The 14,796-nt window shown below is 31.0% G+C and overlaps 1 protein-coding gene across 1 annotated transcript in view; it reads right to left on the bottom strand.

The window, feature by feature from the left end:
• Positions 1–14,796, bottom strand: part of LOC148304768 (acyl-CoA Delta-9 desaturase-like) — a 47,692-nt gene that overhangs the window by 8,793 nt on the left and 24,103 nt on the right. Inside the window, exons 2-4 of the mRNA XM_088267778.1 lie at positions 5,902–6,057; positions 5,517–5,626; positions 4,764–4,926 (exon numbers count right to left, since the gene is read on the bottom strand). Coding sequence (XP_088123904.1) covers positions 4,764–4,926; positions 5,517–5,626; positions 5,902–6,047 — 419 coding nt within the window. The 5' untranslated portion in view covers positions 6,048–6,057. The remainder of the gene's footprint in view (positions 1–4,763; positions 4,927–5,516; positions 5,627–5,901; positions 6,058–14,796) is intronic.

Genomic DNA, 14,796 nt, shown 5'->3' with positions numbered 1-14,796 from the left:
AAATAAAAACGATGATACTAAAATCAAACAAAAAATGTGCATGCAGCTTAAACTTTATATATTACTTATTGATTTGGCTTAAACTTAGTAGAATTAAAAAATAAAACAGTATAAGACAACTTTTTAGATTATTAATGGAAACGCAAAAAGCTTTGAGAACTACAGATGTTTTCATCAATAGGGGAAAAAAGTTTTTAAAATAAAACTGTTACGTTAAAAAATATTTCAAATGGTGCATAGAGCACTGCATCATATAAACGCAGGGTTATTAACAGCTTTCGTAATCCAATTAAAATAGCTGCTGTGAACTCATATGTTTTCTGCCAAGAGATTAATCATATGTCTAGGAGTTTCAAAAAATTTAATAGTGTGGTTGTTAATCATGGGAAGAATGATCAAGTTTGCAACGCGTGTCATGTAATCAATTAACCAGCCCATGATAGATCACAAGTCCAGTCGATACCTACACTTCCATATTCTTCTTCATCTATGATAAAAAAAGATGTCAAAATCTGTCATCGGCGATATAATAAAAGTGCACACGAGTCCATACAAGCTCTTGCATTTATCTTAGAACATCTTGTCGGTCTGTTCGACCATTTCATAACTTCATTGCACAACGTTTTAGTACCAAAATCCACCATCTTCTTGCATCACGTCACACTGTGGAGAGAAGCACATCTCCGTACATATGTCGAAGTGTGCAAGTGTACTCAAACAATGTCGTCACGATCGATAACAAGTGCAAGACGTAACATGTCACATTTGTTTGATTTGCAAACGTAATACGTAATACTTCAGAGCGAACGGTGCAAAGTTGCAGGCGACCGAAACGTAGCATACGCTTTTTTTATGAATGAAAATTTAGTGGAAAATTGTGGATTTCGGTAAATTTTTTCATGATTTAAAAATATCATTGATTTCTGAAGTGTTAGTTGTTAAAGCAAATATTTAGTTTGTTAGACATATTGGATTAACCAGTAAATGTGATATTTCCCGTAGAGTGTTGTTAACGAAATTCTATAATGTCAAATAAATTATTATCTTATCTGTTATATTTGTATAACAGTTTTTGAACCAATGAAAATATCAAAAATGAATTTTCAATTCTGTTGTTTCGTTCAATTGGCATTGAGGTCAAAGCAGGTGGAAATATATTTATGTTTGTATATATATATATATATATATATATATATATATATATATATATATATATATATATATATATATATATATATATATATATATATATATATATATATCATTATACGAGTAAAATAATGCAGAATGCATAAAAGATTTAAAGAAATAGTGGTATTTACAACGTAGAGCTCAAATTTAAAATAGATTTTTCGGCAAATAATGTTTTTGTCATTTTTTATCAGCGCCACCTATCGGGTCAACAGTTTTCAAGAACTTTTATTTGTACCAGACTAACATACGATCAAAACATTTGATGTCATTTGATATCATTTGCTCCATTGGTTCCAGAGAAATAATGGTACTTTTCATATCTCGACCACAACGCCACCTTCAATGTCCAAAATTTATAAAAACTCGCTTACAAACGTCTATATACACCCATATACATCGACCTTAAAACATATTTATTTCGATTAACCATTGGCAATAATGCGCTATTTTTTTTTATATATGGTTTTTTTTCCTGAATCCATGAAAACATTCTAAAAAAAGTTCCATGCTTTTTTTTGTGATAAGCATTTTTTACCCTTTCAATAGCGGTAAAGATACAACGAATTATACTATGAATAAATTATACATAGTAAATAACATGATTCATACTAAGAGCTACAATAAAACATGAATGATAAATAAATTTATTCGTTGATTGAATTGAATTTATTATGAATGAAGATGTATTTTTAAATCATGTTTTTACAACGTTTTTTTAAAGGAAGTTTTCATTGATACTGGTTATTGCCTACAAATAAACAAAAATGCATATTAATGCTCATAATGAAATGTGCACACTAAAAAAACGAGTCTTTATTTTTAAAAATAAAAAAAATTAAATCGATGCATTGTATAAATATATATTTGAATTGGTATTGATTTTGAAAATTAAAAATATAAAAAAAATATCCGTGAAAAAAGGCACCGGAATGCCGTTCCACCGCATTACATGATAAAACTACGATAAAAAAGACAAAGACAGTGAATGCATCGATCATATGTATAATGGTTAAATAAAAAAACCATAACAAATTTGGTCACCCCATCTAATTGTTATCGAAATAAATTACTGTTGCATCCTTGTAATTTCAAAATAATATTTCTTTAAAATGTAAATGAACGTCTCATCATGGTTTCTGCCTAGTGAGACGTATCATCAAAAATTAAAACATGTATAAAAAATATATAAAGAATTAAAATAAACAAATAAAAATTAGTTCCGCCCTTAGGGATCAAAAATTAAAAAGGAGCACTACAATTCTATGATAAAAAGTTACACAGTACGTATATATGTAGATGAAACTATATTTTTTAAAAGATATAATAAAATTTCTTAATTGTAATAAAAATAAAAGCTTGTTTTTTTGATGACTCAAAAATAAATTTTGGCTGTATTTTATACGATCGGCAGTACATACATTATGTATAACTAGTTAGTTGTGTCGAAAATGTTAGCATTTCTATTACACAACACTTTCCGTTGGAAACTAGTTTCTCAAGTTGAATGTTAGCTTGCATTATTAGCCTTGATTCATAACGGACTGGTTTTTATAATCATGTCTTCTTGGGAATAAAAAACGTCAATGCAGGGGTCGTCATTTTGTCAAGAAGTAAATGTATGATGAAAAAATAATGGGACTAACATACGAGACATAATTTGATTTTTTGATCGGCCTCCTGAGTAGATGTCAAATCTACCTAGATCCAAGTCGGTAACTAGATTTAAAATTTGCAAAATTTGATTCTGATCCGTATCACCAAATTGCACACAGAGAAAAGCATCAGATTGATGCAATGTAAACTTGATCGTTACCTATATGAAATCTAGGCGATCAATTAAGCGCTCAGGTTCATATTAAATAAATAAAAGTTCAAAATCACTTGTATCTTTTATCTGCACTCTAGTGTCGTGAAAAGCGCGTTTGGCTACTTTTTTATAGGTATCGAGTTTCATTCCAAGGATGGTCAAAATAAATATAAAGTGATTTTACTTTCATATCACCCTGTACTATTAAACGGAAAGTAGGGTTGATCCCATTGTCTTCATGCAATTAAAGATCAAGATAACACTGCGTCTATATGATGCAGTGCCCAATGCACTATTGGGTGTGGATAAAGGTTAGAAAAAATATGTTAAATCGATATAAGGTTAGGTTTGTGTAAAATATTGTTAACGTTTTATAAAAATAACTTGCTTTACGAAGAGAATTTGAAATCACAATGTAAAACTGTTTCCGTGTATGTTTTTAGGACGATTTGGTATATTTTGGTGCTGCAGTAATTAAAAAAAATGTAATAAATAAAATTTAACAATAAATAAAAGACTCACAAAACGATTTTTGTGAGCCTCGGCGGCTCATTAAAATTTTATATCAAATAGGTTCGAACAGAGTCTGAGACACTAACCACGGGACCACAACCCGACACATTATATAAGTATTATTTATTTCAATCCGTCCAAATTTTTCCACATTGTCAAATGTTGTCACCTATTTAAAAAAAAAACACGGTAAACTTGTCATTTTTTGATGTTTCATTTTTTTAAATATTTTTTGGGTACCACTTATGGCACGCGCGCCACCGTTGTGGCACCCCTGTTAATTCTATTTCCAATCAAGTTTAATGTATTTAAACGCCGTTAAGTTGTGCAACAATGCATCGGAAAGAGTGGATTCATTATCATACCGGAATGTAAGAAATTCTTCTTCAATTTCAGTGGGCGTTCTTGCAGGTTGTGAAATCGAGAGATTTTACATCGCTGATACTGTGCGGCAGTTTGTTGACATTACAGTTATTATTTAAACTTATTTTTATGCATCGAACTTCTTATTTGTTAATTGTGATGATTTTTTTACTTTCCTAAGTGTCCAACAGCTCAGGAATGAAACACGCAAAGGAACTGATTACAGGGTACTCGCGGAAATTCACCACAGAAGCTCTAAAGCTTAGCAAAAAACAAATAAGGATCCTAACCAGGACCTTGACAGGACACTGCAGACTGAGGAAACACATGACAAAAATTGGACTTCATGACTCCTCAGTATGCAGATTTTGTATGGAGGATAACGAAACGCCAATCCACATTCTCTACAATTGTGACGCACTCGCTCGCAAACGAAGTCACATCCTTGGAGGACCTCTACTGGACTCCGAGAAGGCGAAGCTCCTACCACCAAGACAGGCCGTGAGTTATATGACTCACGTAGGTCTTGGCAGTGAGCTGTAATACAGAGGGAGGTCACAATAGACCTAATATGGTCGCAGTGACATAAGGGATGCAAGATTTCTTGACCTCAAAAAAATGTGCTAGAAGAAGAAAAAGCTAGTATTACAAATAGGTCCCTGGTCCGATTCAAAGAAGAGAAATTAAGAGTCAAAATAAATGTATGGAATTTTCACTATTATATTTATTTAATCATCCTGAACTTATCAGTACCTAAAGCAGAATACTGATCTTCTCTTCTTTAAGTAATTGACGATTAACATGATACAGTGTTGATGATATGCATGCCCTTTCCACCACTGGTTGCGGAAGATAGAAGAGTTGTTTTTTTTCTCATTTGACCTACCTGTGATCTCTGACCCACTCGTAAATGTGGTTCTGGAAGGCCATGGTCTGCAGCATTGCCAAGAAAGCCCTCAGTGGCCATTTCGCTTTGTAGCACTTGTGGGCCCATAATCTGTGCGCTCCAGCCGTGACTCCAATAGCAGCGAGGATGGCAAACAGCAGAGCTGGAAATCAATAAAAATACACATCTTAAATCTATAAAAACAGAAAAAAAATACAAATAAAGATGTTAATAACACGTTTGGAGCAGCAAACGCGTACTACTAGCATTTCCTTCGGTATGGAATACACGCTAGGCGCGTACGCCTGATAACAGCGATTCAAATGGCCACATTTTTTTATCAGTGTGTAATGAATGGAAAGAAATACAGTAAAAAAAATCATGTACGAATGTGTAATGTGCGAGTGTAAAGTCAGCATTAGTCCACTCGACGATTCTTGTTTATACTCGTGTGTCTGAAAGCGTGTATAAAGATGAGCCACGCGTGAATGCTACACACAAATAAGACAGTAGGAATTATGTGACTATCTATATTTAAAAAATCATATTTTAGTTTTAAGTTTAAGTGTTTTGAAAATAAGTATTTTGTCACCATCACGTAATTGTTGGCGATATATTGAACGCAATAAACGTGACAATAGATTTACTCAGTTAAATCAGAAAACAGACAACTCAAAATATTAATCAAGGATTTACTCCCAATAATCTATCAGAAAATTTACAAAGCAAAGGGTTAATAATTGATTTACTTACAAAAAACTGTTGTCATAACTTTAGCCTGGAAGAAAATGAGGTAAAATCCATAGAGTGTGCCTAAATGCAGATACAGGAACGCGAATACATTTCTCCAGACTATGTCCCATCTGAAAAAAAACTTACTATCATATTTGCTACAACAACAAAGAATAACATAGAAATTTCAACACAGACGAATCATCTTTTTTGATCATATTCAAACGATCAGAATTTGAAAGTCAGAACATTCCCAGGGCTTACTTTTCTCCAATCGGTTATTATATTGTATTATTTTGATGAGAACAACTGAAGTTATCGAAATTAGTCGTATTTACATTGATAAACTCAAAAAGTGGTCTTATAGAGGTGTTAGAAAATTACAAATAAATAGAAAGAGGATTACTTGTAGGAAGGCTCTTTGGAGGCAGGACTAGTGGCGGACTGTGTCTTGGAGGATACTTTGTCTGCGTTGCGAGACTTCTGGTCCTCGTGGGTGATGGTGGCTTCCGCCAGGAACATGTTGGTGCTACCCAATAGATTAGGCGCCATCTTCGCTTATCTGTAACAACCAAAACATATCACATTAGATATCTTCAAGAATGGTCAATTTATTTCATGTACATTTTATTAAACAAAACTCAAGGTTTGTTTTTAACCATTTTTACCGTCAGTAATTTTTCAACTGGTTTGGTAAAGAACCTTGCAAAATTTAGGGAGCACATCCATCCTTGGATATGTTCCCTATGATATATGTTATGGTGAAACCGTTTTCGTGAAAAATCACCCCATGGGAACCATATATATGTATTTATATATTAATTGATATCAAGCATACAGTTTTCAGAAAATGTATGAAAGTGGACCGAATGCAGTCAAAACTTACTAAATTTTTGATAATTACTTAAGTAAATTAAGAATCATTTTGACATAGTAATTCATTACTTAACTTAAATTATATACAATAACATATATAGATAAGTATAATATAAATATCCGTTTATTCAAAATCTCCCAAAGTTATTAACCGATTGCATTGAAATCTATGTAAATAGAAATATATTAGATGATGATATTGAGTAAAAAAAGACGGTGTATAAAGTACCCATATAATCCATTTTTAGTATACGAAGTTTAATAAATAATAAATTTATGCACGTATCTATACAGCAGACGATTGCTGAAATCCGGGTCGACTAATTTCTTTCGCTGCATTTAAATATGAATTTAGTTCCGTTAAATTCAATAATAATTACAAAAAAAACCTCAGATGAAGATACTTTGAGGTATTATCATTACACGGAACAGTTAACGCCATGCAGATGTCGTTATGTACAGCCTAAAATCCCGTTTTAAAACGAGAATACTTAAATATGGTAAATTTTCTTCAAGCCGGAATGTTCGACTGTGGTTATCAACTCGTTTTTTATGTCTTGTAATTGCGTTTATACTACCTAAATTACATTTAATTACTTTGAAATATGTAAAATATGCCTAACATGCAATGAGTTTTTGGTCAGTAAGCTTATTGTATGGTCAAATTATGATTCATTCTATTTATAGAACATCTCACGGAAATTACCATATATCGATGTAAAAAATATCACAATTCTTCTATTATTTTTTTTGAATACTTTAAATATATAAAAAATCAAGATGTACATTTGTGAACAGGTTTATTTAAATTCCACATACATTTCTCCGTTCATTTTTTATGTGAATAAATTCGTATTTGACATAAAATATTCAAATTTTATTACTTTAGTTACTATATTTTTTCACTCTCCTTATCTTTCATTGTTCACCTTATGTAATACCACTCAAAATATCTACTTCACGACTTCCGGTTTCGAACATTTCCTGGTCAGGTGAACTGAAGACTAAAGTTGCCCTGATAGAAGTCGATCTGACGAGGAAATGGTTCAAACAAAACCAGCAATGTTAGTTAAGACAATTTTTAACTATGTACTTTTATAACTGATTATAGAAAATATACCATTAATTACCTGATTAACGAAAATATGCCATTGACAAAAAGTGAAGATATCGCTCACTCCTTTCAAGAACGTCATAAATCAAAATACTTGATTTCTCAGGAGAACGATCTTAAAGTTTAAAAATATAACACAATGTATTAAAAATAAATATCAAGCCACTTATTGAACTTTTTACTGTGCAACATATCTTTTTAGGTAAAACCTGAAGGTTTTTTCTACATTTGAAAAATATTTAATATATTTATAAAAATAATTAAACAATACATTTTCTTCAAAATGCGAAAACAACATTTTCTGCCCTGTAGCGGGTAAATATTAAGTTAAAAATATGCCTCTTTTGGTGGGATATAGTACATTTTCTGGGCATTCTGAAAACATGCACAACTGAAAATTGACGATTTTTGATTTATGACGTTCTTGAAAGGAGTGAGCGATATGTATGTTCATAATACACAAAATAATACCAAAATTGGATGACAGAGTCTACTACATTCCAGGAAAAAAGTATCTCAATAAATCGCTCACTCCTTTCAAGAACGTCATAGATCAGAAATCGTAAATTTTCAGTTGTACATGTTTTCGGAATGCCCAGAAAATGTTCTATATCTCAGCAAAAGTGTTGTTTTTGCAGTTTGATGAAAAGGTATTGTTTAATTATTTTTTTAAATATCCTAAATATTTTTCAATTGGAGAAAAAACGTTCAGGTTTTATCTAAAAAGATCTGTTGTAAAGTAAAAAGTTCAATTAGTGGCTTGATATGTATTTTTAATACATTGTGTTATATTTTTAAACTTTAAAAACGTTCTCCTGAAAAATCGAGTTTTTTATTTTATTTATGACGTTCTTGAAAGGAGTAAGCGATATGTAGGTACATATTTCTTTATTATTATTCTAATTCTTAAAATTTTCTAATTCATAAAAGTTTTAAATACTGTCCTGAATATAACTTATGTTTTTGTTAACTAACTAATTACGTATATTGATGAAGAAACTACAGTCGATTGTTGACAGTACATTTCACAAGATTATGATACATTGAAATGCAAATATTTGAATCCATCGCACCTTGACACCTTTTTGCCGATATTTGTCAAAGAAAACTCATATTTGCCGTAACTCGTATTGATATTAAGATTCGTGAAATTTTAGCCGTGGCTTTAGGACCAGAAATTTAATGAGTATTCAGGATGAAAATACATATTATTTTTATATGGTTTGAAGATATTTCATTTCTACAAGCCTTGAGGATCGCACGAGAGTTCAAGCGAATTGAGAGTGCATTTTCACACCTGCAAAAATGTTTGGCAATCGTTGGCAAGGTGTTTAAATAATACGAACCAAAACGTCGAAAGGGTTTTAGATTACTCGTCGAAAAATAACATAATTTGGATTTTTGTAATAATACGTTACATATCTGTATTTACATGTAATAAATTATGCTTCCATGATGGAAAAATTATCTAAACTAAAAATATAAATAAGCTATTCATAAATAGATAATGGAGGTGGGTCGCTCTGAAATAGATCGCATCATTTGATCATGTCGTATTTTATTAAGTTTTCCGTTTTCACATTTTAAAATACCTATTTTAAGACTTTATAAGTAAGAAATTTGTTTATAACATACATATATATATATATATATATATATATATATATATATATATATATATATATATATATCTGAATGATGCGATTGATTTCAGATCTACCCACCTCCATTATACATTTATTCGTAAATCGTTTATATTTAGTTTCATTCCTTATTATTTGCAGAAGCAGGTTGTACGAATTTATTGCTCAACAATTAAAGTTTTATTTGCCAAAAAGAGGTTTGTGCTAGGTTTATTTGATGTGTTTCTGTGCTTTGGATTTTGTAGTTCTATGCACGTTATCATAAAGTGCGTTAATTGTGATATGTATGCTTTGCTGGGAGGTGCTTTTTCGTGTTATGTGAGGGTAATTCTCAAATGCATACTTTAGGATTGGTTTTAACATATAGTTGTTAGACTGCCATAAATAGTATTTTGTTGAATATTTCTTCTGATGCAGCCCATCTCGGTACTTAAAGTATTTATTACATTTGGCTGAATTTTTTTCCAAATACAGCTTTCAATTTCTCGACTGTCGTCAGTTTAATTCTGATTTTCACGTATGATAAATCCCGTGGAGCATTTGCTTTGTTTTGACAAACCCATAAGCTCCCTGCAAATGTTTGAACTGACAAATTCCTGCGCCAAGTTTAAGCAAGACACACATGTGAACGTATATGTATGATATATGTATATATAAACTACATATATACCTTTATATTTTCGGAAGACCTGTATATCTGAGTGTTCAATATTTGGGGACACGTAACTTCAATTGAAAGGTAAATAATGGTTGGTGTGAAATATGATAATATCTACCGGTATACATACATACACATATTGGTCATCGCCTCATATGTTTGGCCTGTGAAGCAATGTGACCATTTTTAGTAAAGCAACCATTACCATCAAAACATATAAAGATTTTAATTTTTAACTTGGAATTATAATATATTGACTAGTTTAAAATGACTAACTGCATTGATGTTTATTTTATTGCCAAGCAAAAGTGATTTAAATAGCCCTCCTGAACATTTTACAATTATTTTTTGACATCTCATCAAAGATGAAGAAGAATATGGAAGTCTGGGCATTTACGGGGCTGACGACCGTCATCGGCTGGTTTAAGTGGCCACTTTACACACGTGTAACATTCACCAATTCTACCCATCATTGACAACCACACTACTCAAATTCTTGGAAGTTCTATATATCTTTATATATATTTTACATTAGTTGGACACTTTCTCCTGTACGACTACGATATGTAAGAATCGTGTATGCGTAAGGGTTTTTTTGTAAATTTGTGAATTGTCCACACAGATGGACACGATGAACCTCTCCACACAGATGAAAAAAAATACGGTCAGAGTATTTACAGATAATGACCCATCATAGGCTGGTGGAGATGTATAAAATCGATGCTTAGGAACTCTAAATAATTCAACTTGAATGATCAATTTATCAATTGATCACTGATCCATATTTTTTATTTTATGTCCATAATTAGGCAATATTAAAAAAATATAAATATATGATATGTCACCATTTCAGGATTACTCTAAAACGTCGTAGATGAAATTATCATTGTGAAAAAAACATTTTTATTATTTTATGGTGACCAATTAAATATGACGCACTTATTTATGAAACACAAACATAATAAAATAAATAAATACATATACGTATTTCGTGAAAATATGTGTATTCTAAATACCCTTATTATGTTTTATATAGTCCATTTAAAGCTACGAAAAAAAATTGATTACGAAATTTTAAAAAATTCATCGAGTGTTTTTTCAGAATAATTTTGATTTTTTTTTCAATTTTTCCATTACAAGGTTAATTAAATCAGAATTTTAAAAATCCTTTCATAATAAAATTTTATAGGACGAGTTTTGATAGTTATATCCTTTTTATGGTATTTTATAATCAAAGTAAAGTATTTATCGCGTTATTCATAAATTTAATTGATACGTAATACATCAATAAATATTTTATTATGTATCTCAGGTGGATGTCACTACCTCATAATATTATATATCATGAGTCATAACTGTAATAATATTTTTTTAAAGAAAAAAGCTTTCAATATATATTTGAGTAAAAATAGTTTAAAGAAATTTCTTAGTATTGATACTATCATTTTTTATCCTTTCCTTTGATCAAATAATTGAAATAATAATAAATTTATATTTTCTGAGAAATAAACGTATAAACAAATAAATAATAAATAATGACAAACCCATAATTAACAATATGACAATGACTTAAGCCTCCCTCTTTTGTTTATGTTCCCACTGATAAAAAATAAATAATAAAAAGAATAACATCATAAATAAATGAAAATAAGAAACAGCTCTGACCTTCAACGTCCCAACTTTAAAATTTAGAATTTATAATAATAAAACCCTTATCCGCACCCCAATGATGCATAGGGCACTGCGTCATATAAACGCAGTGTTGTCTGTCCGCCTCCGTAGTGTATAGGTCAGCACGCTCGGCTACCGTTCTGGAGGACCCGGGTTCGATTCCCAGGGGGGGGGTAAGAATAAATATGAGTGATTTTTTCACTGTAATATTAATTCAATATTACCCTGGACTGGTACTTGAAGCGGAGGGCTGATCACCTTTCCTTCATGTGTAAACGATCAAGATAACTTAGAATATTAAATTTAGAATTAGATTCACATATATAATGTTATAATGGATAAATTTAAACGTTGTGTTTCACTCTCTCTTACTGCTCACCGATAGTGTTTGAAGGAGACGTTTATTTACTAGTGCTTACTACTTGTGATTTTATTTTTTTAATTATGATTTTATGTTATAAGACTATTTGTTACACGACTTTTTGTTTCTCTATTAGTATATTTTTTTATTTTTGTATTAGATACTGTATATATGTATTATATGTATTACTTTAAAGGCTTCAGCCGTTCAATAAATAAATAAATAAATAAAATAAATATGGTGTTTGAAAATGATGCTGAATGTATTTACTAAGTAAAACACAAATTTAAAATGGATAGATTTTTACCACAAACTGACTGCTGAATTGATTGATGACAAGTAAACAACCCTAGCTAAACTAGTTAACAAAGAATATCTCCGAAACTTTAGATGAATCATCTCATAATGTAATGTTTTACAAATGGCGCCATAAGCGTTTTCGCTTTTCACCAATAAGTATAATACATGTTATTAATATGAAGAAAGTAGGTTAAGATCTCTTCTCCCATTCAGCGCTCGTTATAAATAATAACGCTGATTATTCTCATCCATCGAATAAATTTAATGTACCTATGTAATAACACTTTGAAGGCGTTACGTTCATGACCTAGAAAAACTTTCATTATCAGACAACGCGCAAACGGTTCGGTAGAATGTCACGCATTTCCGACTGTTTTAACAAGCCCAACAAACGGAACTGCCTCAAAAAAATATCGTGAAAGATTGTTCCGGTCCAAGAAATTTGACGCTCAAGTTGCTGGAGCGCAAAGTGAGTTTTTGTGTCGTCCACAAAAGAGAATGTATTTATGAACTACATACAAACTAGTTCTTTAATTATACATATTTATGTTTTGGATAATATAGTATGCTCTTATTGATAGACTCATTACTGTCTTATAGTTTATGGTAGCGTCACATTTTAAAAAATAAAACTATAATGGAACTCCGGAAAACAGAAAACCCGGAAAATAAAAACAGGATTTTCAAGGTAAACATTTAGAATACTAAATTATCGTATAAATTACGATGGCAATATGCCGATTTCTGAAAAAAACAATGTCTACGTCGTCCCAGCGCTCCCTGTGCTTCATAGTACCTTATTTAATGTACCTTAATTTTTTTGTATTTTTTTTTCATTATTACGTACAGGTCATAACCCAAATTAGTTCTGACTTCTTGGGTTTGTGGCGACCCACACATCTACTATGGCAACTCAAATCGAGTGAAATAACGAGCACCCTACACCGTAGCCCGCAACGAGCGGAAACGAGCCCGTACACTTCGTCGCCGCCCGTCCTCCGATCTCATATTAGAATCACGCGATTATTCTTAAATATTTCTTGATTGTAATTTTATGGAACTGAATAAATTTGTGTTAAAAGTAATCCGCTTTCATCTTGCTTCCCTTCTGATAAATTAAATTGGTATTCAACTAGAAACCACAGGTTCAACTGTATTACATATATAAATCTAACAGAACATTTTGAGTGTATACTTGTTTACAAATCTGGGTTTATCTCAACATAGATGAAGAGGAATATAAAAGTCTGGGTAATAACAGGGCTTTTGACCTGTCACAGGCTGGTCATGGTATATTTTCTTCTCCTTCCTGCAAAATCTTTCTTTTTATACCATACCCTTTTTTATCTCTGAATGTTTTTAATAGGTATTATAACATAAATGATGAATTCTTTAATCGGTTTTATTTTTAATAATGTAACTATTTTTGTTAATATAATGTTATGTTTATTATTTTTAATGTAACTTTTGTTTATTATATCCCTTTTTAAATGTAAAGCTGAACAATTCCCGAACAAATTTTAAAAAATCAATTTAAACATAGATGGCTACAGTCAACTCACAGATAAAGGGTCATGAAATTTATGGTATATCGCTCACTCCTTTCAAGAACGTCATAAATCAAAATACTTGACTTTTCAGGAGAACGTTTTTAAATTTTAAAAATATAATACTATGTATTAAAAATAAATATCAAGCCACTTACTGAACTTTTTACTTTGAAACAGATCTTTTTAGGTAAAACCTGAAGGTTTTTTTTCCATTTGAAAAATATTTAGTATATTTAAAAAAATAATTAAACAATACCTTTTCTTCAAAATGCAAAAATAATACTTTCTGCCCTGTAGCGGGTAAATATTAAGTTAAAAATATGGCTCTTTTGCTGGGATATAGTACATTTTCTGGACATTCCGAAAACATGCACAACTGAAAATTGACGATTTTTGATTTATAACGTTCTTGAAAGGAGTGAGCGATATGTATTATAAGAGTTCCAAAAGTTTGAGTAGTAAGGTTGGCAATCATGGGTAGAATGGTGAATGTTACACGTGTGTAAAGTGATCACTTAACCAACCAATGATATTCGTAAGCTTTCTAAATACGCTCGCACAATTATCGTTATTTTTATTGTTGTTATTTAAAAAATTATCATGTTATTTTTTTGACATATCATCAAAGATGAAGAAGAATGTGGAAGTCTGGGCATTTATTTTCTTTACATCTCACCAATAGATGTCTCTAGTGAAGTTCTAGTGATTCAAGAACAAGGTTTCTAAATTGGTTCATATATATAGAACTTCCAAGAATTTGAGTGGTGTGGTTGTCAATAATGGGTAGAATTGGTGAATGTTACACGTGTGTAAAGTGATCACTTAAACCAGCCTATGACGGTCGTCAGCCCCGTAAATGCCCAGACTTCCACATTCTTCTTCATCTTTGATGATATGTCAAAAAAATAATATGAAAATAACTCCTGTAATTGGAGATAATCCAGATTTTGTGAACAAGTATTTGGACACATTCAAAATGTTGTAAATTGAATTGATGTTTTATAAAGATGAAGCCAACAAATTCAACGCAATAACGTGAGATGATCTCTATCGTATGTTATTATAGGAAAACAATCATAAAAAACAATTAAATGGATAGATAATTAACATTCAGTACTATGAGTGATG

The sequence above is a fragment of the Brachycentrus maculatus genome, unplaced genomic scaffold (assembly GCF_059751285.1).
Source record: "Brachycentrus maculatus isolate JH-2025_06_01 unplaced genomic scaffold, ASM5975128v1 h1tg000305l, whole genome shotgun sequence".
Lineage (NCBI taxonomy): Eukaryota > Metazoa > Arthropoda > Insecta > Trichoptera > Brachycentridae > Brachycentrus > Brachycentrus maculatus.
Note: the sequence above shows the minus strand (reverse complement) of the source record. Positions and strands in the feature narration are given on the sequence as shown.